The sequence below is a fragment of the Ostrinia nubilalis genome, chromosome 14 (assembly GCF_963855985.1).
Source record: "Ostrinia nubilalis chromosome 14, ilOstNubi1.1, whole genome shotgun sequence".
In the NCBI taxonomy this organism is placed as follows: domain Eukaryota; kingdom Metazoa; phylum Arthropoda; class Insecta; order Lepidoptera; family Crambidae; genus Ostrinia; species Ostrinia nubilalis.
The window spans coordinates 4,679,573-4,707,103 of record NC_087101.1 but is presented as its reverse complement, the minus strand read 5'-3'; the positions used below and the strand labels follow the sequence as shown (position 1 = coordinate 4,707,103).

The following is a 27,531-nucleotide window of genomic DNA, read 5'->3' as shown; positions in this document are numbered from 1 at the left end:
TCACACATCTTCAATTTCCTTATTCCCCTTTCATAGAAGCTGCAAATTTCCTTTATATCATATCACGTGTCACAAAAGAAAAGCAGGATTAGCGGTGCGACACTGCGCCAAGCTGCGAAAATTCTCTTGGAATAAATTATTCATAATTTTCCTTCAAGTCGCCTCACGGCTGGGGAAATAATTGCTTTGCAAGTGATGCCTTTAATGAGATTACTGGTTAAGTCGCTAAACCCTGGACGGCGAACGCAAGTGTAGGTTAAAGGTCGATTTTGATCCCTAGTGCGACGGTGTAAGTTTTAAACTGTACAAACCGATGGGGCGTGAAAACAAAGGGATGCCAGTGTGTTTCAGTTAGGTCTCTCGTCAGCCTATTGAGTGGGGTAGGGTCGCAATCAAGTTTGATTGGGATCGAGTATCGCGAGTGGAAGCCACAATATCCGTCAACGCTTCGGCTTTCGCTACTGGGACAAAGCCACACGGTATGGGTGAGCTAACTTGCGTATTGGTTCGCAGGCATGTAACGCATAATTGTGCGGTTGTCGGGCTTGTAACCAGTACAAGTGTATTTGGGTCGATAGGCACGAAACGAAGTAATTTGTACAGGATTTATAGGCGAGCTATTTATGTGTATGAGGTTTCTGGCTACACAAAGGACTGAGGTGAATATACTGCTATTAATTCGATTGGTTACATTCTTCAAATATTGGGTTCAACATTTCGAGAATGACCTTGGAACTTAACCTCTATGCCTATGACCTTGTACACGTTGTATCTACCATACCTACTTATACATAAATGACTGCAATGTGTGTTTTGGCGCGGACTACATCACTACAATCATCTCAACATTAATAAACTTTCTGACAAATAGCCTCGGATTCAGTATTATCGTCGTAAAAGTAAAGGTTAAAGAAAGAGCCGGAAGGGATTAATAATACTAAAAGATTAACCGATCAACTATGGCCTCGTTCGGCCATCATATAACTTCATGGAAAAATGAATCGAAGGTTAAGGACATTATTCCCAACCCATCTGACCAGAACGTGGGGAATGCTCTATTTCATCATCATCATCATCATTTCAGCCACAGGACATCCACTGCTGAATATAGGCTTCCCCCACTGCGTCGTGCGATGTAAATGCTCTATTTGCCTCTGGTAAATTAAAAAGGGTTGTCCTGCTATGGAGAACAATTGAACTGATGATGAAGGTTTCTGTTCAGTAGATGTACCAAAAGCATTCTTCTTGGGCCATGAATGAGTCATTTATGTATCTACCTTAGCCGTAGTCCTCATCATCATCATCATCATCATCATCTCAACCATAGGACGTCCACTGCTGAACATAGGCCTCCCCCAATGCTTTCCATGTTACCCGGTTGGTAGCGGCCTGCGTCCAGCGCTTTCCTGCTACCTTTATGATGTCGTCGGGTAGTCGTAGTCTTACCTTCTTGCAATAGTCCAGGATCTCCATCTTGTCCTTCAAGCAGTTGTGCGGCTTGGTGGTGAGGTCGGGCGTCCAACGGCCCACCACTGACATGTATTGCGGGTGGTAGGTGGCGCCAGCTTCGCAGAGCACGGCTACCTGAGGGTCGGCTCCCGTGTTAGCCTGGAAGAAAAGTATGGATTAATAATGGTTAGCTTTTTATGACAATTCATATATCAAAGTTGGACAACAGGTAACAGCCCACATGATAAGATTTTTCGCTCAATAAATACAGGTGCTAAACGGTAGGTATAACGTATGGTTGACTGCACATATTCCGCCTAATACTGGTTGGCTGAAGAACTGCATACCTCGACAGTAGGTACATCAAAAGTCTCTTTCATGAGATAAGAACTTTAAAAAGGTATTTAAAATCTATAATATCATTAACGACTTTTTAGTTGTAGTTAAAAGTTACCGTAACAAAACAGACTCGATTTTATCACACACTTCAACCCAACCGCTCACTATAATAAACAAACAGCACTTCAATCGTAAGTTCAACACAAACTTCAGGATCTAATCTAGCTCGCAGCGAAGTTAAAATTATGTCTAAGTAGAGTCGTGAGCTGCAGCTTTATTGGTATCCAGCTCAGAGGGGTTATTCCGAAAAACGTTATTCGAAGTTTCGAATGCTGCCTTCCCTCTCACGCAAAGCAAGATGCCAGTATGAACGACGGTGACAAAAAGACTGGAAACTACGTAATAAGCGTTTAGGAGTAGCCCTGAGGCAACGACTGCAAATGCAGCCGATTTGCCACTTTATAATTCAAAGGATAGTCAAACTTGAGGAGGAAGAATGAATGAGCGAGTCTTCGATGTTTGAAAGTAAGTATTTGATAAAAACTCGTATCGTAAACTGTTCTTATAATTTATTTACTAACAGGCCATAGATACACAGAAGAAACGTAGTGAGTTTTTAACTCAGCTCTATTCCAACTATCCAGTTTGCAACTTTGTCACGGATTAAAGAAAACTTAACGCCCGATGTAGTAAAGGTGTGTTCACGTGATTGTTATAATCAAATCAATGATGCTTAATTAGTTTTCATCGTGAACACTGAAGATAAGTAGCACTTTTGTTAAAAACAAGTTCTTTAATAAAAAGTTTTACTATTTTATCTTAAAAATACGTTCTATTAAAGTCTAACATATTTAAATAAACTGCCAACGTTTGACCCATGATTTAAATTAAGCCCCATTCGAATCCAATAACGTAAATCTTCACATCTCTACCTCGTTACTGAGTACAGCTAGGTAATAAAATCTGTCCAGTAAAATTCACCTTACGTTAGAGTTAACGCGTCTAACGAATAGGGATGCGTAAAAGTATCGATAATTAAATCGAAAATAATTATTATTTAATCAGAAATACTTTATTCAATATCGTTTGGAATAAAGCCAGTTTTATCTGTGTGCTTTTAACTTATTAAAGCCAAAAGAGTTTCATCTATCATTTGGACTTCAGTAATAGAGTAATCTTCGCGATATTAGTACTTATTAGTTTACCTAAAACAAGTGACAGTGTACAGATTAGTAAAAAGCCATGGAATTTCATAGCTACCAAGTAAAGAGTTGAAACGCAAGAGAATTTGAGGAGAAAAAACAGCACAAAAAACATAACCTCATTAAAATGATATTAACAAAATCCGTAGAGTTCTTAAGAAAGTCATGTAAATCTTACAACACTATACCCACGGGGCATCGAACACATAACTAAAAAGAGCCTGTCAGGACGTCTAGACTCTAGACTACACTCTAGGCGGCCCCAGCCGATATTACAAGTTCGCATTAGGGAAATCTCAGGTTGGGGCAATGCACCAGACAAAAACAGCCTTTTTATACCAGCAATGTTTTCCTAATAAACTTGAGATTTCAGAAGTTCGAAAGAAGCGATTTGTTCGTTTTTCTTTGGTAGAGCTGTACCGACTGCATTTTAAATGTTTTTATCAATTTATTGGTGTTTACTGGTATCAAAAAACAAATATTAAACTACCTAAATATTTTTTTTAAAAGGGCACTACTCGTTAAAATGGCTTTAGTCTTATCAGACTAACTTTTTATCAAAAAAGACTTGAATATCGCTATTTTTACGTAGATAAAGCAAGCGTTCTTTGTTCTTCGGTCATTCTCACGATCAGGCGTTCTCAGCCTAATTACCATATCATTTTTGAAATTTGGCTTAATTGACTTAAATGCATTTAAATATAAAACACATGAAAAGTACGAATTTAACAATCGTAAAGGCGTCAAATTATTCAAAGCGGTTTTCGCGTAAATGAGATCCAAAAATTTTATGGTCACGGTAATTAGATAAGGCTAATACTTAATCTAACGGTAATTAGAAAATATATGTAAAATAGCAAAAAAACAACATCTTGCATTGATAAATTTGTATACAAATATACAGGGTGTTTCTTGTAAGGTGTCAAGCCGAAGGCAGGTGATAGGTGAGGACTAGACCTATCGATTTCACCCCCATGTAAGTTCTACGATTTTTCGTAGTTTAGAAGTTATCGTTAATTTTGTGATTTTTTCAAATTTCATGACCTAGTGGCTTAATTTTTTTTTTATCTTTTTTTTGGGTTGACTTTTCTCAGATTTCTTTTTTTTGACAGATTCCCTATTAGTTGCAGATATTTGAAAAAAATAATCACCTTCCTATCTTTGATGCAAGATACAAAATTTTTGCTAGAAACATAAAAAATATGCTTTTAGCAGAACATTCTAAAATTTTCAATTGAAATGTATAAGAAAAAAAAATCATTTCCATAGGTCCAAAATAATTTTAAAAACTGCGCAGTTTTCTAAACTTTCATAATAACACAAAAAAACATGTACTTAATAGGCCATTATTTTCTGTAATCGCTCCACTAAAGTGGTAAGTCGGAGATTCCGTTACATGTTTTTGACTTTCTTAGGACTAAGTAATATTTGCAATCCCCTAAGTTTACGTTATGTAGAACACATTTAGAGACAATAACTGAAAAGTTTTTTTTATCCACAACGTGGAAGCTCTTGCTCTTCATGTGGTATACAAAAGGGAATATGAAAATTTTGATGATAAACCATATTAGAATGCAAGAAGCTTTTGTAAATTTACGAATAATTGTTTTGCGTCGTTGTCGAATGTGCATTCAGGTCAGCGACGGACATTTTGAACATTTACTTTAAATTAAATCATTGCACCCTTTTTTGCTCGCTCTCTCTCTCTCTCTCTCTCTCACAGACACACACACACGTACACACACACGCGCGCGCGCGCGCGCACACACACACACACACACACACACACACACACACACACACACACACACACACAAACACACACACACACACACACACACACACACACACACACACAAACACACACACACACACACACACACACACACACACACACACAAACACACACACACACAAACTCTTTCTCTTTCCTTTCACACTCTAATAGGTAGGTACATCAAATTTAATCGTAAAGTAACAATTACCACTGTGGTCTAGTGGTAAGACTACCTATTTAGGACAGCCAATTCCTCTGTGGTTTAGGATTCCGGGTGAAGCTCGCTGATCATCCAGCAGTTTCCAACTTTCCATCAGGTCAGATGAAGGGCAAGAGCTTCCTCGTTGTGGATAAAAAATGTTCTGTTCAGTTATTGTCTCTAAACGTGTTCTACGTAACGTACACTTAGTGGATTGCAAACATTAGTTAGTCCTAAGAAAGTCAAAAACATGTAACGGAATCTCCGACTTACTACTTTAGTAGAGCGATTACAGAAAATAATGGCCTATTAAGTACATGTTTTTTTGTGTTATTATGAAAGTTTAGAAAACTGCGCAGTTTTTAAAATTATTTTGGACCTATGGAAATTCTTTTTTTCTCTCATACATTTCAGTTGAAAATTTTAGAATGTTCTGCTAAAAGCATATTTTTTATGTTTCTAGCAAAAATTTTGTATCTTGCATCAAAGATAGGAAGGTGATTATTTTTTTCAAATATCTGCAACTAATAGGGAATCTGTCAAAAAAAATAAATCTGAGAAAAGTCAACCCAAAAAAAAGATAAAAAAAAAATTAAGCCACTAGGTCATGAAATTTGAAAAAATCACAAAATTAACGATAACTTCTAAACTACGAAAAATCGTAGAACATACATGGGGGTGAAATCGATAGGTCTAGTCCTCACCTATCACCTGCCTTCGGCTTGACACCTTACAAGAAACACCCTGTATAGCGTCATAAAAAAAGCTGTAGGTACACTTAATAAACCCTTTGCAAAAAGAAAAACACTAATTTCTATTACTTATTGTATCAAGATATTTTCAGTATACTGCAAGAATCGAGGCTATAACAGGAACACTTAGTTTCAGCAAGAAGGGGCTACGTATCACATTTCAAATGAGAGCATTTAGCTGAATCAGAATCTTAATCATAATTTATTTGATTTAAATGTGGTACAAAAGATTTAACGTACAGATAATTAATGGATCAGGAGGTCTCACGAATTAGACTTTTCGGATATGCATATATCGAAAAAGTAATCTATATATATAAAAGAAAGTCGTGTTAGTTACTCCACTTATAACTCAAGAACGGCTGAACCGATTTAGCTGTAAATTGTCAGGGAGGTAGTTTAGAGCCAGGAGAAGGACATAGGATACTTTTTATCCCGTTCGAAAAAAAAAGTCTGCTTATTTATTGCCATTAAGGCGGAACAAAGTTCGCCGGGTCAGCTAGTTAATGATAAAAGTGATTTTTCCTCTTTTTAATCTATCTGCGATCAGCCATCAGCCATTATCAGATTAAATGTAACGCCCCTGGGTCTGCGGGTGTCTATGGGCGACGGTAATCACTTACCATCAGGTGATCCGTCTGCTCGTTTGCCTCCTATCACATAAAAAAAAAAAAAAAAAATGAATTTGTAATAATGACAGTTCCAGCTCTGCATATCCCATGATTTGTCACCTCGATTCTTTTACAACAAGTTTTCAGATTGATGCTATTCGCTTTCTCCTGAGCCTGAATGCAGAATTCTCAGAATTTAGAAGGGATGCAGCAAATAGATTTCATGACGGTCTAGTCTTTGTTTGTAAGCTTTACAGGAATTTTCTACACCCTCTTTGACGTTTGGTATCACTTCAGTGGACTTTGTAAAGCAAGGTGCACAGCTCAAGATTTTTAATACTTTATTTTGAAAACGTTAAAGTATTTCTACATTTGCGAGGCTAAATCGATGTCATATGTCTACATGGGTCTTAGGATGCATTTGTATTTATAGTTTGTTCTCCAAGCTTCTTCTGCCCAGTATCCATTGCATATCACGAAGTTTTTTCTATGCATAACAAATCAGGTAGGATGCAGTCTAGGATGGTACAAAGTCCCCATACACTCTTGTCTTGAAAAGTCCCATTGTCTGTTGATTTGTTCCCTTTTGTTCTTAATGTGATCACGCCAGGTAAGTGTTAATGTAGGAAAATCTCATCTTCTTAGGGCAAAGGTAATATGGATAGATTTTAATGGTATTATATTAGAATTAATTAATGATTTAACATGTAAATATCAATGATATTAATAGTAAAAATAAGTGTCTGGTATGAGACATGTTTCACGCAGGGGTTACATCTCCTGGCCATCAAGAAGCCCCGATGTCACTCCAGCTAACTTCTTTTTGTAGGGTTACCTTAAGGGTTAAAATATACTCTAAAATCCAACAACCATGCAGCAACTGAAGCTGAACATTCGTCATGAAATCGAATCTATTTCGAGGTTACTGTAACGAAAGCTTTTCAAAATTTTGATGTCAGATTGGAAGAAAAGTCTGTAAAGTTGTTAAGGGAAAGCTAGGTATATTTCATAAAATATTTTATCATCATACTTATTCAATCGTGAGTGCAATTTGTAGGTAATAATTTCATACAACGGTGATTATAAATATATGGTAATTAGTACATGGAAATTATAAAACGATAGTTTTTCTTCAAAATTTCCAAAATCTGCAGCGTATGCAAATACTGTCTTACTACAACGTATGAAGGCCAAAGTACTGATTCTATTTAAATTAACAACGTGGATCTACCTTCAAAAATCGAATATAAAAATAAGGATATGGTAAATAGAAAAATTGAAAACCAAAGATATGGTAATTATACTCTTACGCAATTCATCGATGGTACGCCAACGCAATAGACGTCTACTTGCTAACAGGTCTTAGAACTAACTAAGGGCTCGCGCCGCGCGCGTGAATGATGTGTCAAATATTATTATTTAGGCTTGTGTGCCCAAAAACAGAAAACGTCACGGGAATTAGGACTTTCGCTCGGACAAGCAGTTTTTTAATTCTAATTATTTACAGAATGGTTCTATTGAATAGATATTTTGCTATGCATAAGACAATCTTTTGTACTCTTTAAAATGTTGAATGGAGTGAACCAAATCTATACGACATAAAAATTACAGCCAACTTTTAACATTAAGTCGGTGTGCGGACGCGTAACGGTAATTAGAGAACAGAGGTTCATGAAATTAATTAAGTCACAAATACTTAAAATAGAGGCCTATGATTTAATGCACAACTGGATAGGGTTGTTAAGTAACATATAAAAATACTTGCATATCTCTAATATGTCATTTTTAACGATTTAACAGCCCGGACACGCAAAAACTAGCTCATCTGAGAATGGCCGTCTTATTAAATAAGTAAATTATTACTCCTTGCAAGTATCCAGGTAGTTACTCTTTATATTTCTAAGGCAAAGACAGTAGCATTTAAAATATGCAAACGTCTACGTCTGCACGAACGAAAAATTACGAGTTCGTTCACCCCACATAACCCTTGACTACTACTGGTATTGCTGGCAGTAACCCGATCATTAAGATCCCGCGTAAACAAAGGGAGCGATGTACCATGATGATGGATTAACTGCGGTAAAAATACCTTTTGTGCTAGGTATGACGTTAACATTTTGAGATAAGGAGAACATTATGGTTATAACTTACTTAGATCGATGTACTCGTAGAAACTCACAATCGCAAAATACACCAACAATTTTCGCGCCTAATTAATTAAACGTCACTAGCAGACAACTTTTTTTCTTGGCTTCATGGCGTTTGTGTTTAGTCTTTTTTTCTTAGTGGACAGGATCATTAATTATGTTTAAATTAAAAATTCAGCTTTTTTCGTACATTCTAAAAAGATTGATACTGGCCACTATGTTAAGTGCTAAACATTGGTTTTTTTTCTTGATTGTCGTAAAGCACAGCAACGTCAAAAAAATGTGTTTGAGTTTTTCAACTTTAGAAAATTACCTTTCATAAAGAGCAGACCAAATCGGCGTTCTTTAATTAAAAGTTTAAAATATACGGGTCGTTACTCGTGGGTCCCGCATCTTGGCAGCTCCAGTTCAGCTGTCAGTCAGCTAACGAGCCAACTTGTACAATTTGGTACGTGCCCTAACTACCGGTTAACTAATGCCGTACAACTATTCTGGGGCGGCACGAGCAATAATTTGTTATGGCAACCCAGACGTATAAAGTTTTGTTTTATTAGACGTAGAGGTCGGAATAGGTCGGATTTAAACCGAGACGTACCTGCTTGTGCATAATTCCATAACTCTGGTTGGTTACGTGCTTTATTGAGGGCTCGTTTTAAACTTCAGGACATTATGTGGAGATTTCACGATATAATTTGACATTAACTTGTCGTTGTGCAATTTTTCAGAATTGAATTACTGTAACGTTGCTCTAACGAAAACTTTACGAGACATTTAAAAAAAACAGACAGTTGTGGAGTGCATAAAAGCGCGATTGCTGATACAACTATTCACTTTTTTTTAAACGAGTTCATAAATACACACTAGATACTTGTGTTGTTATTAAGACCAAGAGATGCAATAAGCGCACTGCAACGTTTGTACAGTAAATAAACATCAAATTTAATGGCGTATGACGTCACCCGTGGGCGGCTGACACGCGTGGGTGTAAGTCAAGTGCAACGAACGAGCCTGTTACTTACTGCCTGGGCAGGATAATCAATACTGATGTTATTTTTAGCTTTGAGATATTTTAAGTAGATATCATTATTGTAAAAGATTTAAGACTAAATTAAAAATTTTGTTATTTGAGCAGCCTGATTTCAGCTGTTACCGCTCATACGATAGAAAAAGAAGAAGAAAAACTTATGTTATTAAACATGAAGGTTAACAACAAACCCTAGTAATGACCCTTATGAGCCACTAGCATAGTCACTGAAGTACCTACAGCTGATTATTTATGTACTGTTTGAAGTAACTGTAACTAATTCTGTATAATTAGCTTAGAGCCGGCTGTTATACCATTATTCGTCTGTCTGACCCTACAAATAGACTTGCTTTTTTATTCTCTCAATATTTTTTTTCAGGGATGATGATTAAAACTTCATGTTATTATTGTACCAGTACATAAAGACCTAAAAAATAGACACTTGCTTCTTTCGTACACCAATAATCCAATATGGAATAAAAAAGCAAGTAACCGTCGGTATAGGTTTACGCAGGGGCTAAGTAAAAGTGCCGTACACTTAAAAGTCGATGTTCCATTTATTTTGTGTCTCTTTGACTCGGAGACGGCTAAGTGCAAAACGTGGTTCGAATAGCAAAGTTCTCAGGACATGCAGCGGAGTACGATGTCGGCGAAAAGTGTGTTTGATGCGTCTTGGAAATTGGTGGGAAGTCAATAGATAAATAGGAGAAGACACTTTGGGTAGTGACTGTACCTAAGTATGAAAATTGCGTGTAGAAAGGTATTATTCATACTAAATACATATATATGCGCAATTTTCACAACCTTATGGAGCTAGCTGACAAAGCTGATGGTGATGATGAAAAAAGCAGATAATTGTAGGTATTCTTTGGCACCGTTCTTGACTTTGGTTCAGTCTTTTTAAATAAGGCTTTTTTTAATTATCTACTGTGCCATTAAAGAAAAGGGAGGCAATAGATTGTCATTAATGTTAGTAGGGCAATTATTGAGAGATCAAAGCATCTTTAAAGTCTACAAAAAAAACTAAAACTTTTCAAATTCTAAAACACGCTGTCAAAATTCTCAAGAAAAATTCAATCTTACAAAATTCTCAAGAAAAATTCTCGTCCCATTTCAACCTCACTGTGATGTAGATAATGTTCAACGCAAACAACATGTGACGTCATCATTTCCGAGCTTCGCCAAAGTTCAGGGCTTCTCTGCAAACGACGTTTTGACAGGAGTTGCCCAGACGGACGCCTCGCCACTTTCAAAGTGTATTTTATAACAAAATACACGCCTATTTTTCGTCACATCATGTTAACGGGTTTTAAATTGGAATATACACAGATTTTGCGATGAGCTTGCCTTCATGTGATAAGTCTAAAATAAAATATGTTCTCGTATAAGCATAGCAATTATAAAATAATTCCAAATGACCTTCCCATTGTCTTTACCTAAGTAAATGGCTGAGTTGCACCTTGCACCACCTAACTTTGACCGTAACTTTAACGACAACCGGTGTTTTTTGTGTGAATTTGACAGATTTCTGACGTTTGTCAAAGTTAAAGTAAGATGGTGCAACTCAGCCTATCTTTGTCCAACTATTAGTTTTTATCAAAATAACAATTTTGCTGAATTTTGGTATTAAAGATATATTAGACCTTGAAAAAGGACATTTTGCTACTTTTTGTCGCAAAAATCTTGAAGAGGGTTGAAATAGGGGATGAAAGTTTGTACGAAGGACCCATTATTGCTCATATTAGATATATGAAAATTCATAATATTTTCTTTTGATAAGAAATAGATAATATTTCAGAATACTTTAGATATTACCACAGAATAATAATAAGTACTACGTACAGAAGTTTTACTTCGCGAAGGTATTTAAAAAATGTATGCTCAATGTCATTAACAATATGGTGTAATTTAGCCTGTCTTAAGAGTCAAGCACCATTTTGTTGACAAACGTCAGTGATCGGCACTGCGCCGAAGCTATAGGGCTGACTTCGGTAAAATGATGTGACGTGAGGTGCCAAACTGCGGAAAATGGCGGAGGAAATACATGATTTAGCATGAATTATCATGAATATTATTAACTACTTATTTACCTCTCAGTGTCTTGAGGCAACTTAAAAAAGTATATTCTGTGTTTTTATTATTATTTAGGCAGTTACATACTGCACAGTATTTTCTTTATTTTCTTCCATCATACACAAGAATACGCGTGCGTGAGTCAATGTTCGCTCGTATGTGAGGCCTTGTCAAATAGTACCCTGTAGGTGGGCCATCGTGCGTGTTTTGTTTTCAATGTAAACTCGCAGAGATGAACAGGCCTGATATTACGTACTTGTACGTTAGACCATGTTGATCGTCGCAGCAAAATTTTCTGTGACAGACTTAAATCTACAAAAACTAGTATGTTAGATATACCTACTTATTAAAGCAAAATAATCTATCAAAGTAAAAGACAGGATATAATGATAGGTATGATTAATTAATTAGTGATAAATGGAAAATAACTAAGTACTTAGAAAGTAGAAAGTAGACTTTCTGGATTTTCAAACGAGTGAACATTGAAGAGTAACCAAATAATTTTCTAATTAATAAAGATCCAATTAAAAAAGCGATTAAAGTAAACCCTTCTGTTCAAGACAAGTCAATTTAGCAAAAACCGCTTAAAACAAAAGGCAAAGTTTTTCCAGAGCTTTCATTAATTTGGAAATATTTCGACCTGCAAATTAAATGAATGGGTTGCATAGTATTTGACTTTCAAAGCGCTTTGTGTAATCATACCCCTAAAGGTTAAAATATTAATTCGGGTATGACCTTATCACCTCTGGAGCTAGTCCAAAAAGCTTAATGTAGGATAAACTTTGCTGAAACTAATGGGCATAACATACGAGTCAGTTTATTCCGATGTTTTAGGACTAATCCTGTTTTCAAGAGAAATATTATCAAAACATAACTAAAATTAACTAATAGCGCATTATACGCGTAGTAACTTAAGTTATATTTTTCAGTAAACTACTAAATACAAAGTGTCTTTATTGCATCCACAGGGAAGGTAGAGCCACTCCATTATTCAACCTATCTAAAAAATGTTTAGACAGTTTCTAATTTAACACATTTTAAGCTTAACATCTAAAACCAATTTGTGATTTTACGACTGTGATACAGTCCATTACAACATACTATGCGATAGATTCTCCTTTAGAGCAAACTATTGCTAAGCACAATTTATAGCTTCAACTAACTTGTTACTGCACGATCCATTCACGGAAACGCTACATGCATTAGGCACGTCTTAAATTGCTGCTTTAGAGCGAATCTAATAAACATTAACTAGTAAAACTATATGGAGGATTCACGACAAGGTATATTGCAGCAATATTTCGTAACAATGCTACATAATTAAACACATAAATAAACATACTGTTACGTTTATAACTCCCCTAGTCCGCCACAAATCTTCGTATCGTTACAACGAAAGCCTATCGTTATTCAGGGGCATTAATCTAACGGAAAAGTTAACGACATCCGTTAAATTAATCTAATCGTATCCTACACGATCCCCGGCTAATATATTGGGATTTGTTTGGCTTTTCTGTTGGATAAAATGCAAGGAACTAATGCGGTGTTAAAACTATAATTTCTGATGTCATTAATATTATATGGTGTCCTTGTTATTCTAACAAATGTCTACATACGCTAGTTAAAGTAAATACAACCAAGAAATATAAACTAAACTGGAACATAACCGCGATCGTTTGCTTAAGCATTCCACTCGCAGCATCCATCTTCCAACTACGAAGAAATTAGAGGAAATTTAAAGGAGCAACGTCGCCAGTGTGAAGTCGCCATCCTTGTTTAATATTGTATGAACGCTCGAGTGTCGAGCTCTCAGACTCTCCGACACTGCCGACATTGCGAAATTGACGAACTTGCGGCAACAAACATAACAACAAGCGATTTATTTATACAACACCCTCGGTTCGCTTTGCTAGTAATTTTTACGGCGCTTGAATGTTGGAACTTGGAATCTTTTCAGGCTGTGATGTACCAAAAGATTTAGTTATATTTTTAGGTTTCCTTGCTAGTTAATGTATGTGTAGTGGGTATGTTGCTGAAAATAAGTTTACTGATAATGGTAATACGACATTAATTTGATACCTTTGTTGCTAACTTAGTATACTTCCAAAGCATTTCAAGATATTGTTGGCCTTCCAATATGCCCCACTTACTTACTTAACTTCGCGTATTCAGGCAGTAGCTTCCCACTTCGACGTTACGGAAATGGTCAAAGCCTTTTACCTCGGTTATCAGGTGCAGCAAAGTATTTGGATCGACATAAGAACCTATGCGGTTGCCAATTGACCTGCTGCATCCAATAATGCTAAGATTCTTACTTAATTTCGCGTATTCAGGCAGTTGCTTCCCATTTCGTTGTTACAGCAAATGTCGAAACTTTACTTTAGTTATCAGGTGCAGCAAAGTATTTGGATCGACATAAGAACCTATGCGGTTGCCAATTGACCTGCTGCACCCAAATAACTCTAAGCTTTCAATATGCCCCACTTAACTTCGCGTATTCAGGCAGTAGCTTCCCACTTCGACGTTACAGAAATGGTCGAAGCCTTTTACTTCAAAGTATTGGGGCGAGATATAACCGCGGCGGCTGCCAATTGGCACCCGTCTCGGCCTCAGCCCACGCTCGCGAAATAAAATTCAACAAAACAACTTATGCAAGTGGAATCGTGAAATTTTGAGGTGCACTTTGCGTTTGGGCGAGATTATTGTCATATTATAAGGAATAAATGAAGGAAATGTATTTATTGGCAACTTTAGATATGCAAAATATCTACTCGTAGGTGCATAATAAATAGGGAAACGAAATCTAGAGAGTTTGCACATTGCTGAGATCATGGGAGTGAGAAAAGAAATTATGACATCAGTTGTGCAATAACTAATATTAGATAGGTAGGTCGTCTTTAATAGAACACATCTTATGTAATATGCAGCCTTATTACCCACGCATCCCGTAAGTATGTACTAACTTACTAAGTACTGACAGCTTTAAAAAACCCAACCAAATGAAGACTAAACTTTCAGTAGACCCAACACAAAATTAATCACGAGAAAATGGTATCCAGTTATGGCAAGAATAGAGTGTCTAGTCTACAATAAACCAAAGATTAAACGATCATAGAACGGAAAATGAAGACAGCAGGTGCATGGCCACTCGAGACGGCAATATGGCCGCAATAAAACAGCTGTCCAAGTTCGCAAATCAGAATCTCCTTTTATCTTACCTTTTTATGCAAATGTATGGAGATGCTGCGGTGGACACTTGTCCGGGTTTGCAACTCGCTAGGGTTGCCAGAATTAATTGAGACTTGATTTAATTTCTAGTTTGTTGGCAGATTTTAATTCCGAGGAGCGCGAGCGGTGTGCTCTGACGTCTATAATAACCTTCTTAGAAGGACGTGATTCACTTTGTGACAAAGTAAAATGCTTGTTTGATTGAATTTGCGGATTCCGGGACTTCGATAAGTAAGGGTGCTACTTGGATAAAGAAAGGTTTTTGTCAATAATGTATTTTTTTTCTTTTGGGGGAAATATAGAAAAAATAACCAGCTACTACCGTATTCTAAAAGATATCGTCGTAAAAACTTCATAGCCACGATTTTACTTCCAGAGATTGTCACGTATCCTTGTGGAATAATATATTATCATTATGACCTCGGGCCTAAAAATGACCTCAGACAGTTATTAAAACAGAGCTTATATCAGGAAACTTTTGACAGGTGATTTATTAACAACCTACCCTCACTGTCAAAGTAGGTATATTTTTCTCTTAAGTCAAGCAATATTACAGAGTCAAGTTTTCACACGAAAGTTTTGAAAAATTCATCATCTGTTACATAAATGGGACCTTCTTTTATACCTATCGTTAGGTCTGGAATATCGGTCGAAATCAGTACGTTCTATCATATTTTGAAATTTTGAATTTCGTATGTGAGGTTCAGTGTGATACTTTTTTTTCTGATATGGCTTTCATCGACTTAACCAGCCAGTACTTTATAAAATAATGCTCAATCAAGCCGTGCATGGCATTAAAAAAAAAAGATAATTAGTTTTTAGCTTTGCACAGCCCGTCAGTCTTATTAAAACACATTACGTAGTATAAAATTTTGCCCGCCCCTGCTGCCAAGTTTGTCTCGTGCCTCGCTAAATGCTCTCGGCACTCCGCTCGCACTCCGCTCTTTTACTTACAGCTTCCAAAGGAAAGCTTGAATTTTATTCAGTCGAGTTTTCGAGGACTGGCGAGCTGAGAGCAACAGACGTTTTATGGTCTCTTATCGTTGTACTTACGAATCGACAGACATGTGTTTTATTTCATGGAATTTAACAACGATTGTGTTTATTGAGTTTTATTTCTTGGATGTTTGAGATAAGCCCTATTACAGTTACATAAGTAGTCAATACAAAAGTTCTAGTGAACATTTTCTTATTTTTATTGAACCCTGGTGTCACACTTGATCTACCGCCTTTGGCGTCTGACTTACTGACACGACATAATACTCATAGAACACGAGACGTTAAAAACTAATGAATGCCAACGATACTTTTTATCTAGTAGAATAACTATAATTTCTGTGACGAATAAAAAGAACGCAAGCAAAACCTTCAAAGATCAAAAACGGTAAAAGATCCTTAAAAAACGACGTCAGACCACAAAGCAATAGTCACGTTATACGATTACTCAGTGAACTCTAACACCCTTAGCGCATTACTTCTGGGGGATAACCCATATATTTGGCGGCGAATGACAAATCGCCGGCGCGGCTTGACGTCCCGCCCATTTGTCCTCGCTGAATACCAAGCGAAAACTCCTATTTACATACATAATATAAACTGGACTTGCCGCAGAAGTGTCTGTGACTGAAAAAGCGTTTATTAAGTTTTACATAAAACTTGCCAAATGCAAGAAGGTTAAACTGAAATGAAGAGCATTGCGAATGCTCTATTGATTCCAAAATCTTTCATTCGCACTTACATTGGAATCAATCAGAACAAGATTTTTAGTCGTGTACTCTCATTTAGTACGTTTAAGCGTCGTTTCAACTCTTTGGGATACTTTTAAGAACATTTCTTAATTAAAGGCCCTTTTCTAGGCAAGAGTGGAGGCACCCACTAGAAATATTTGGTTTTATTTTATCTTTTAGAGATAGAGCTTTTTAATCACGGAAAAGGTAACGAAAACAGCGATAATTTTAACGAACTCTAATTAAAGTTTAGAGCTAGACTCTAAAACGTTTATAGAAGAACTATCAAAACTTAGAATTGCATGAAACCATAGATATTAAAAAAGAACAATTTTACACGAGATTTGTTTAACACCATGAGATAGATCCGTGTGTAGTTGTTTGTGTGATTCATACCCACACTCAAGCTATAAAACACCGCAGAAATACTAAAACGGAATGAATTTAGCTATTATTTTCGTTCCCTTGTTTTTTACGCACGTAATAATATTTTTGGCGGGGTAATAACTCGCAGTGCGTTCAACAAAACGAATTTGGCTCTGAAAATGGTAGGCTTTTTCGTATTTCCATTTTCACTTTTATTTTACCTACACTGCTAAAGAGTTTTTGTTGAAGAGCCTTAAAAGTTTCATTAAAGTTGTATTGGCAATAAGTGGTGACTGAGTTTGTTCCGGCGTTTCTTCTCAGCACTTGCCATATGTTTGTCTCGAAGCGCTGGTAGGGCCCAAAAGATAAGGAGACATGTAAAGTGCCCCATAAGGGCTACCTTTTTCTTTTTTTATTATTTTCTATTGACGTTCATAAGTGCCACTTGTGGTCTAAACTGAATAAATATTTTTGATTTTTTTGATTTGATTTTGATTATGAATGATTCAGAGTCGACGTAATTCAATAAAACACAGGTCAAGTACGAGTTAAACTTATCCGCAAAGGTTTCCATAATAACGCCGTTTTTTGTTTTGAAAATCAAAGGACGAACGATTTTTTGTTATGAAAACAAAGTCTATGATGAAACACTGACTGATTTTCTTAAACACTGTCATTTTAAATGTTGTGCGGCCCCGTATTTATCAAGAAAGTTATTGATGTTACCTTTTATAAATAAATTTGTACGAACACTCAAATAATTAACTTGCCCATATTTCAGCGGAGGAGGCTTTCAATAAATTAATTTGATAGGCAATAAATTGTGTGACCCAAGCTGTTTATTATTAACTCCAGTTTGGAACCTCGCGAAATCGGTCTTATATTTCTTCGCAGCAGCTTAACACTGTGGCATCAAGTAGTTAATAAAGATTATCAACTATGGAAACAGCATATTTTGTCTGTTACTCGTAACGTAAAATGTCTATTTTAAAACATTGATCATTACTCTTAAACTTAATATCAATATTTTAGAATAAACATTCTAGATACCTAATGACATCTTTGTGTTGGGACCTCAATTCTCGAGATTGTCGACAAGTATGTCTACCTTGGACAAACGATCCAGCTAGGTACGTCCAATTTCTAGAAGGAGGTCAATCGTCGAATCCAACGCGGCTGGGCAGCGTTCGGGAAACTACGCAACATCTTTTCGTCCAAAATACCTCAATGCCTGAAGACTAGAGTGTATAACCAATGTGTGTTACCAGTGATAACTTATGGCTCGGAAACGTGGCCTCTCACTATAGGCCTTATACAGAAGCTCAAAGTTGCACAGCGTGCTATGGAGAGGGCTATGCTTGGTGTTTCTTTGCGAGATCGAATCAGAAATGAGGAGATCCGTAAACGAACCAAAGTCGCTGACATAGTCCGACGGATTAGCAAACTGAAGTGGCAATGGGCAGGGCACATAGTACGCAGAACTGACGGCCGATGGGGCAGAAAGGTTCTGGAATGGAGGCCGCGTACCGGAAAATGCAGCGTGGGACGTCCACCGTCCTACAAGGTGGACCGACGACATCGTAAAGGTAGCAGGGAAGCGCTGGACGCAGGCCGCTACCAATAGATCAACATGGAAAGCATTGGGGGAGGCCTGTGTTCAGCAGTGGACGTCCTATGACTGAAATGATGATGATGATAATGATGACATCTTTATGACACACATCTAATTTATGAATTATAATTGTTCTAATTTATGACAAAATAACAAGAAATTGGCAACTCAATCAATTGACACCTAGCTTATCATCATGGTGTTAAAACCATCGTATCTTCCATCTCTGTCCCAAAAAAGTTACAGCAAACTCGTGTAACAAAAGAATCGCGAAAAACTTTTATAACGACCAGATTTATACGTTGTTAAAAATAAAAACTCATATCTCACGTCAAACTTTGCGAACTTGTGTAAAGTTAGCAAAGGGCTCATATTGATTTCCCATCAATACAAAGGAGCGGTATTTGTCACACAACTTTGACTAAGTACAGACTCGAGTCGACGAAGTTTGCTCATGTGGGCTCTAGTTAGCTCGCACGAGCCGGGCTAGTGATGGCTCGTGTGGTGATGAAAATATCGACATCGATAAAGTAAATTATTATGTTAAATTGTTTATTAGTATTTAAATGTTTTTAACTTCTTATTTGAATAGTGTAATTGGTACTACTGTTCTATTCATAAATAAATAAATAAACAAGTAGGTACACGGGTCATACTGATACTATGGATTTTTAATTAACTTTTTGTACTAGTTTTAATGAGCACAAGCAGGTTATATTTCACCATTTTATTATGTGTACTCATAGTAAACAAATAATATTAGCGGTAGTATTATAAGTAGGTATTTACGTAAGTATTCATAAAAGTTCAAGCCATCAGCAAAGTGGTTCCATGGCTTTCAAGGTGAGATTGATGAGATTGATCTTTTAAATAAGCTCGATTCATTGTAAGATCACAATGCACCCATTCACTATAAGTAAAATTGCGATTAAAAGCTATGGCTATAAAATAAATATTAAAATCAGCTATCGATAAGATCGTTTCGCATCATTAATAAGAGATCTGTTTAATAATTATAATACACGTTTGAATTAGGCTGTGGCTTGGTCTGCGGTTGTCTCAGGCTTGTGTTCATGTAAATGTATTGTTTTGTACAAATCGAAGACGTACTGTTTTAAGTAACATGTGTCTTACGACAATAGCGGCGAAATAGGCCATACTCTATTGTCCTAATTAACTATAGCTGGGGCCTATCCAATTAACAACATGGTGCTGATGAGACGAAAGAGGGGAAATTAATGCTGTTAGTCTTGTTTTGTATAATATTTACCCTAGATAAAGATTGGGGACAATGTTTGCGCATCAAATTGCCAAATGGAATAAAAATATTGATGGGGCAACGATAAAAAGGACGTGGTGACCGAGTTTCTTGTGATGTTTCTTTTCAGCGCACATTAGTGACCAAGCCAAGCAGTTGTCTTCAAAAGCATTTTAATTAAAAAAATATATACTTGTAATGGTAATAAAATAAAAGTTTGTTTAGCTTATAGTTGTTGGTACATTAAAAGATACTTTACACAAACTTTGCTCTCCGGCAAGATTACGTGCCTAATTCTTTCTAGACTCTTTCAAGGGTTGTTTCACTGCAATCCCCAGTGTTGTAACCAGTTAAACTCCAGTATAAAAGAGGGAGTGCCTCGCGCCAGATTTTAAATCGCTTCCCTCCCAGAGGACCCGAGCAAGAAATCCAATTGTTACCAACCGGATTAACACTCAAGATCCGAACACTCATAAATAGGTTCAGATTTTTACATCAAATTTATTTGGCAGTCAAATGAAGAGCTTTTATATGAGAAATTAGGTTGAGGGAATCTTGAGGGTTTTTCTGAACGAAATTCGTTATTAGAATGGAGGGCAATTTGACTGAAATTAATGCTATTTTGGGCCTTCCTAAATTTAATATTGTATTGAATGTATAAAATGGACGGGTCAAGTATTAGTACCACAGTTTTCCTCGTCATTCAATGATAAAACAAAATTGACAAAATTTTGAATAAACAGAGCGTTATTCCGTCATTCCTTGTCCAAATTAATGAATTGAACTCAAAGTAGGTATTTACAGATACTTTTTGGCTTTATCATAATATTTAGAAATATTTAGATTGCAGAAAAGTACGTTAATCATACATAATAATAATTATCACATAATATGTACAGTTCATTGAACTAAATAGTATTCGGTAGGTATGTACAATAATGTACATAATACCAGTGATGCGATTGCGGTCAAACTACTTACTTACTTCAGTCAAATAACCTAAATTGGCTGCTGAAAATGCGCTTAACTTAACAACCATGGTATTTGTCATTCCTGTCACTCTTCAGTTCTCAAGACCTAATACCCAACGAGTGGAACAACAAGCGATATCGTTAGCTAATTGATCTTTTTGTTATTTTAATCACGTCGCCGTCGGGCGGCCATCTTAATTGGACTGGGGCCGTTCATAATTTCAGTAACCTAACGTTTATTTTTAACTTTAATACTTGGTATTGTTTACAGGCAAATTTCAGGGTAATAGCCATTTCTTGAGTGTTTTTTCCTAATTCAAAACGCCATCTGGCATGTTGATTTAGTAACTGATTTAAAATCCAATTAGAGGCAAGCAAGTACGTAACGTTTTTAATTCAAATCAAAAATTGTTGAGCAAATTATTTTAAGTACCTACATTCCTACATATTATTTTACTTTTTATTAATATATTTTATCATAAAATAAAATGAAAAGCTTCATCTGAGCAAAAGTTACATTCACGATACACCGCTTCCAAAACAAATAATTCAATTTCGAAGTCTTCAAACAACAAATCGGTGACAAACTCCAAATAACCAGACCACCGATAATTGACGCTATATTAATTATTCCAATCATTGTAATTTGGAGCGAAATTTAAATTAGCAAACAAATGCAAAGTTTGGGCCAAATGCACTGCAAATTAATCAAACCGTCTCATTAAGGATGGGACGCGTCGAGCCAAGTGTCGACAAAAATATTTTTCACGCGCGTGAAAACATCGCGGGATTGGAATTGTACGGTTGATTAATCACGTTGAAGATTAAGCTTACAATTAAAATACATTAGCCATAAAGAAAAAAGTTTCATCAAAAACTCTTTGAAAATTCTTGCCTACTTAGTACTTAATCTCAAAACGAAGGCCCCATTTATTTGTATGAAATGTGTAGCTAGCTGGTCACATAGCATCACTTGTAAAATTGTCACTAGATAAAATCATATAACCTTTAGAATAACTTCACAGCGCGTTTATAAAGGGCAAGATTATTTTTATTTACCTAAGGCAAATACGCGCAAGTCGCGACCTACGAGTACTTACTACCACCAAACCGCAGTTTTGTATCTTAAATGCTATAAAATAAGATCGTTCATCAAGTGATTCAATCTAGATTGCTAAAAAGCTCTTTCTTGCTCGCGACATATCTCCGAACTGTATGGATCAAATGTATCGGAAACAGCTACGTTTAATATTGTTAAATATGGCGTAAAATTAGCTGTGTGTGCTCGACGGGTAGTATTTAAGGCACCGATAGGTCTCTATTACTGCTGGATGATTGGTCACAGGGGGTGGCAGATTTTATTATCAGACGGCCCCATGGGAACCAGATAATTGTGACTTTAAAGTGGCTATTTATGAGGAGGAATTAAGACGAGAACCTAAAGATTTGACATTTCTGCAACATTGATTCTGATCTGATTTGACATTTAAATCTTAATTTTTCGGTAATCAAAGCATTTTTTGTGCGAAATCAAACTGAAGAGAATCCTATCTTTAAATCCTTGATCATATGAATTTAGAAACTGCTGATCGGATCCAAAATTACCCAGAAATATAGTTCCCCATATATGAAATTATAACCTTCACATGAACATGAACAAGGTTAGTTTGACATAAAATACAGGCACACCTTTCATGGCCGATATTGGTTTCTGTATTGTTTCCACTTCATCGGGTCATTACCAAGTCCATAATAACTCAAACTATTGAGTTTTAGTGATGTACCTTTTATTTCATCGATAATGAACGTGAATCTCAAATTAAAAGAATAATAAAATTAACCAATAATATTAACAAACTTTAATCTAAAATCGTTGTTACGAAGCTTTTTCTCGAAGAATAAAAAGAGAGCAATGGACAATAAATGGAAACAACCGGATCCCAAATAAAAGCATCGGCCTTTTCTCTGAAACGTAAATTATGCCGTATTCCTGGAAGCCGGCCATCTGCTCCTACTTTAACTTATGTATTTCGTATGGTTGTAGTTTTTAGAGGCACAGTATCCTACATGATTGGAAACTACTGTTAAAGATATCTTCGAGTTTCTTCATGTATTTTGTGATGATATAATTTTGGCAGGTGAGAAAAGATGTCTTGTTATAGCGACCAATTTATTCATAGGAATTTGAAACTTGTCACAGGTGAGAAATTTCTAGCAAGGACCTTATTTAGAAAGTAATCCTACAACTGAATTAATTTGTAAAGTGTACAAATTAAATTGTCGCTAAAAAGAGACTAATTAAAAGTACAGAACTATAATAAAAAAGAAAGAAATGGTTTCTTAAACGTTTGATCTAGAAATGTTAATTGCTAATTAAGAAAATAATAATAATTATTATGAAATAATATTTATCGATAGATTATCGACGTCAGCCATGACCTTAGCGGCTCTCACTCATTCGTGCTACGTCTGTGCGTAACTCCGACCGTATTGATTTTGTGTGCGCGCGCACTCCTACCCCCTCCCTCTGGGGGGCAAAAAAGGAACAAGAGTGAGCTACGATTGGAATCGAACCTTTTTATGGGCCAGGATCCCTAAGGTTAACGCCATGTGTTAGCTTCTGTAAGCTTTGTATTTACTTTTCGGCGTAAACTCTTACACCTAACTCTATTATTATTAGTTTTAACAATTTTAATTAAATATCCATTTTAATTGATGCTTTGGAAGGTTGTCTGAAAGTGATCGCCTACACAAGTATCAATTTATACTTGGCAGGTTTAAAGTAATTAGTGCAACATAATTGGAAAGCAAGGCGTACTTATTTGGTATAATAATAAAATTGATACTGACAAGGCTTAGTGCCAAAAACGCTTAAATATAGATATTCTAGACTCTAAAAAATTTTATAGATGAGATGATGACTAGAGAATTTAATAGCATTGACCTATACTCTGTTTGAAGAGGTTTTAAAAAGAATTTTAACAGCACCCAAAGATGTTCATCGTCATTTTAGATATTTTTAATTAAGTACTTTAATAGCTTTATCTTTATGTACCTACTTAGTTAAGTTAATATTTACTAAGATCGGTTTTAAAATCTTCATACTAATTGGCTGATAATGTGGCGCTATTATTACTCCGTCATACTTAAACAAAAACTTAGTTCCAAAATGATAACTCAGTAATATCTTCGCTAGAAATTGGAGCTTAATTATTTTAAGGGCTTAAAATTTGAGCATAAATACCTTCGTCGATGGTGATTACAGATTAAACAAGGGCAATGGAGGGACCCCGGGGACGTCCCGGCCGAATTAAATAAGATAAAGATATTATGGACTTTGAAATCTATAGCTCAGTGTTGCCAGTAGCAACGGGATTCAATTAGGGATCTGTGGAAAATACATTTTTTAATTAAGATTAAAGTTAAGGTAGCTACAGTTGCACACGTTCATAAAATGTCATTCTTATAATATGCTTAGAACAAGAGTGCTCGAACATTCTTTCGTGCTAGTAATGAGCATTGAGCATGTGTAAATGTACCTTTGCCTTGAAGATAATCAAATGAGAAGAATTCTTGAAAATTTGCTCATTAATATTACTCGTATAGGTACTCGTATGTTATAAAGTAGGTACTTTTGTACTAGGTAGGTACTCTGAATAAAATGAAGTCTTCATTTGTGTTTGTATCTGAACGTCAAACAAAAGAATTATACAACGACTGTCTTCATGTTTTAATTAAAAAGGTAGAGCCATTTATATTAATTAAGGACTAATGTGTGTGCGCTACGGAGCTCATCTTTTAATCATTATTAAAATACGAAAAAGATATTATTAATATTTCATTTCCTTAACCAGATCAATTATACAGGGTGTCATAAAAAGTAGTGTCAAGCCGAAACTCAGACATAGAGCATCACTAGAGCTACCCGAATCACCCCCACGTATGTTCCGCGATTTTTGATAGTTTTCGAGTTATGATTGTATTAAATTTCTGTGCTTAGGCACTTTTTTAGTCACTGTGGCGCGAATAGATAAGGTACATGCCTGATTTTTTAAATATTATTAGATGAATACTATGCCTATCTGGGTTAGTAGTAGTTTCGCACGATTTTCCTTCGCACGAATATGCGAAACGTCCCCTTTCAGTAATATTTCTTTTTTATTTGGCGTTTGGCCCGGATGTATTAAAAGTATTAAAATCGCGTGCGAATGGACTCTTTTTTAAACTAGTAGTATGCGATTACTAGTTCTTAAGGTTCTAACCCGCCTATCCGATTCAGAAGTTTTTACATCCATAACACGAATGTGAACCAAAAAATTTAAAAATCCTATAAGTTGTAAAAAAAATCATAACTCGAAAACTATCAAATTCCGGCCTCTGGGCTTCGGCTTGACACTACTTTTTGAGACACCCTGTATCATAAGCACTAGTAGTGGTGATACGTGCTATTTTGCAACAAAAAAGTGTAATCTGATGTGCTATCGTTAATTAAATGAAACCCGAAAAAAATCACTTGACAATTGAATAAGAATCAAAAATTTTAATAAACGGGTACTTACGCCTGGAAACCGTGGGGATTAAAGTATGAAAAATGAAATCGGTGGACTCGAGAGACTTTTGCCCCTCCCGAATTAAATCAAAGGTAAAATAGGAGCAGATGGAAATGAAATAACTTGCCAACGAAAGAAAAGGGAAAAGCACGACGACCGCAAAAACAACCAAGAGAGACGCTTAAGTACTGCAGACAAAACAATCAGACTGTTATTATGGAAAAACTATCTATGGCTGTGCGAATTTATAATGAACTGCCAAATGGAATGAACGGTGTATTTATTTACCTTTCGTTGGCCAAAATCAAATGTTTTTGGCGTGTTTTGGTGCTTTTGGTTAACCAACATAGGGGAATACTCGTACAAATAAAAATATAGTCCAAATACAGTGTGTAAATATTGAGCTTGACATAGTGTGTTAGTTTTTTTTTTATGAATGGAGTATCAAAATTCTATTTCGCATCGTCTCTACACTAATTGATATTAATTACAACCAATCACTACTTATAAAAAGCATGCCTATTAGCGATTAAACAATAAGGTTTACACAAGGTATTAAAAGATTTCTAAAAATTTACTCAACTAGTTTCCTTATTGACACACTTTTAAATACTTCATCTATCTTCCTTTCAGTGTTAAACACTGCAAACCAATCTTATTTTGCTTAAGCTCGATAACATCTTATTCATTCCGTTCATAGTTTACTCGTACCTGCGCTTTAATAAGAGCTTTAAGCTTTAAGCTCTCAAAGCGAAATAGCTAGTATCACTTTACCGAAACAGAGGCGTGCAGAATTTCACTTCCTTTGATCTCAGCACTTAAATACCCCAAATAATTAGATACCCATCAGACATAATCTTCACAAGGCGTTCTAGAAAATTCTCGCATCTCAAAATGCAAACGTGAAACTTAATCCCATCTGCAACAGAATTAAAACAAAAACATAACCCTCATTCTGGCGCAGTCGGGTAATTAAAATGCATCGAGTTCAACTATGATACTGAACCTTGAGAGTAATTTAAATAAACGTTTTATATTTACACAGAAATTATATTACAGAGCATTTAGTTAAGATCAAATTCATTTCGTCCAATTAGTTTTTTGAATTACCTTACTTATTAATTAAATGAAAATTGAACTTATTATCTACTTTAATGTTAATCTCAGATCTGGGACACTGAAGTGCTATGTTGGAAATTGTAATGTAAGAAGGAAAAGACCACGAAGATTATCACGGATTTATTTCAGAGCATACAGCACACATAAAATACAGGAAATCAAGTGCCAGATCTAGAAACTCGGAAGTCTTACGTTGACAGCCGGGTGTGAATTCAAATATTAAATTATTTTTAATTAACGTGCCTAGTTTGCGTTTAAACAAAAAGTTTCTACTAAACTTTCCAATTGGTTGTAGGCGAGAGATGCACCCACTAAAAACCAGCGGTCGCCTATTTGGCACAAAAATGCCGTTTTCTCTTTGTTTTGTATTTTTTTTGTGTCAAATAAAGATTTTCCATTCTATTCTTTAACCGTGCTTCTGCCCTAAGCACTTACTAAAGCAAGTGTCTAAAGAGGTCAGCTACCGTCGTATCAAGCCAGGCTTTAGTAAAACCTAGATTTATTACCTAGTAGATGAACCGATTGCTTTGTGAGACGAAAATATATTGCCTGTGGGCTGAGCGAGTAGCTACTGGAGAGCATTAGAGGTTTGTGTAGTACTTGGGAGAGGTTATCTTTAATAGATAAACTGTACTGTGTAAGTACTGTGTTCCTACAGTCAGATTGAATGGAAACCCTTCCCAACGTGCTTGATAAATTCTTTATATTATCTTCGCAAAAACACTCTCAATGAGCTTTCTTGAGGCCTAGAATAGTGTATTTTAAAAATATACTTCCAATGTTTTCAATAACACCAACGAAGAAAATAACTAAGGCTGAGTTGCACCACCTAAATTGAACGGTAACGTTAACCGGTGCTTTTTGTATGGAGTTTGACAGATTTTTGACGTTTGTCAAAGTTAAAGTAAGATAGTGCAACCCAGCCTAAGTGTAACTCATATACATACACGCTTTGTATCTCAAGAAATAGATTTTGATATGCCCCACTAAGTTTGCAAAGTGTTATTTTATAATGGCGACACCTTTCCTCAATCTCTGCGATATGTTATGCAAGGCCATATCATACGCTTTACTTGAATATAAAGTGCCTGTATCAGTACTCGCTCGTTTCCCTAGTGGTTCGCCTC

At 35.9% G+C, this 27,531-nt stretch overlaps 1 protein-coding gene across 1 annotated transcript in view; it reads right to left on the bottom strand.

Moving 5' to 3' along the window:
- Positions 1-27,531, bottom strand: part of LOC135078020 (amyloid-beta-like protein) — a 166,344-nt gene that overhangs the window by 25,406 nt on the left and 113,407 nt on the right. The window contains exon 4 of the mRNA XM_063972567.1: positions 1,447-1,608. Within this exon, the coding sequence (XP_063828637.1) occupies positions 1,447-1,608 (162 nt within the window). The remainder of the gene's footprint in view (positions 1-1,446; positions 1,609-27,531) is intronic.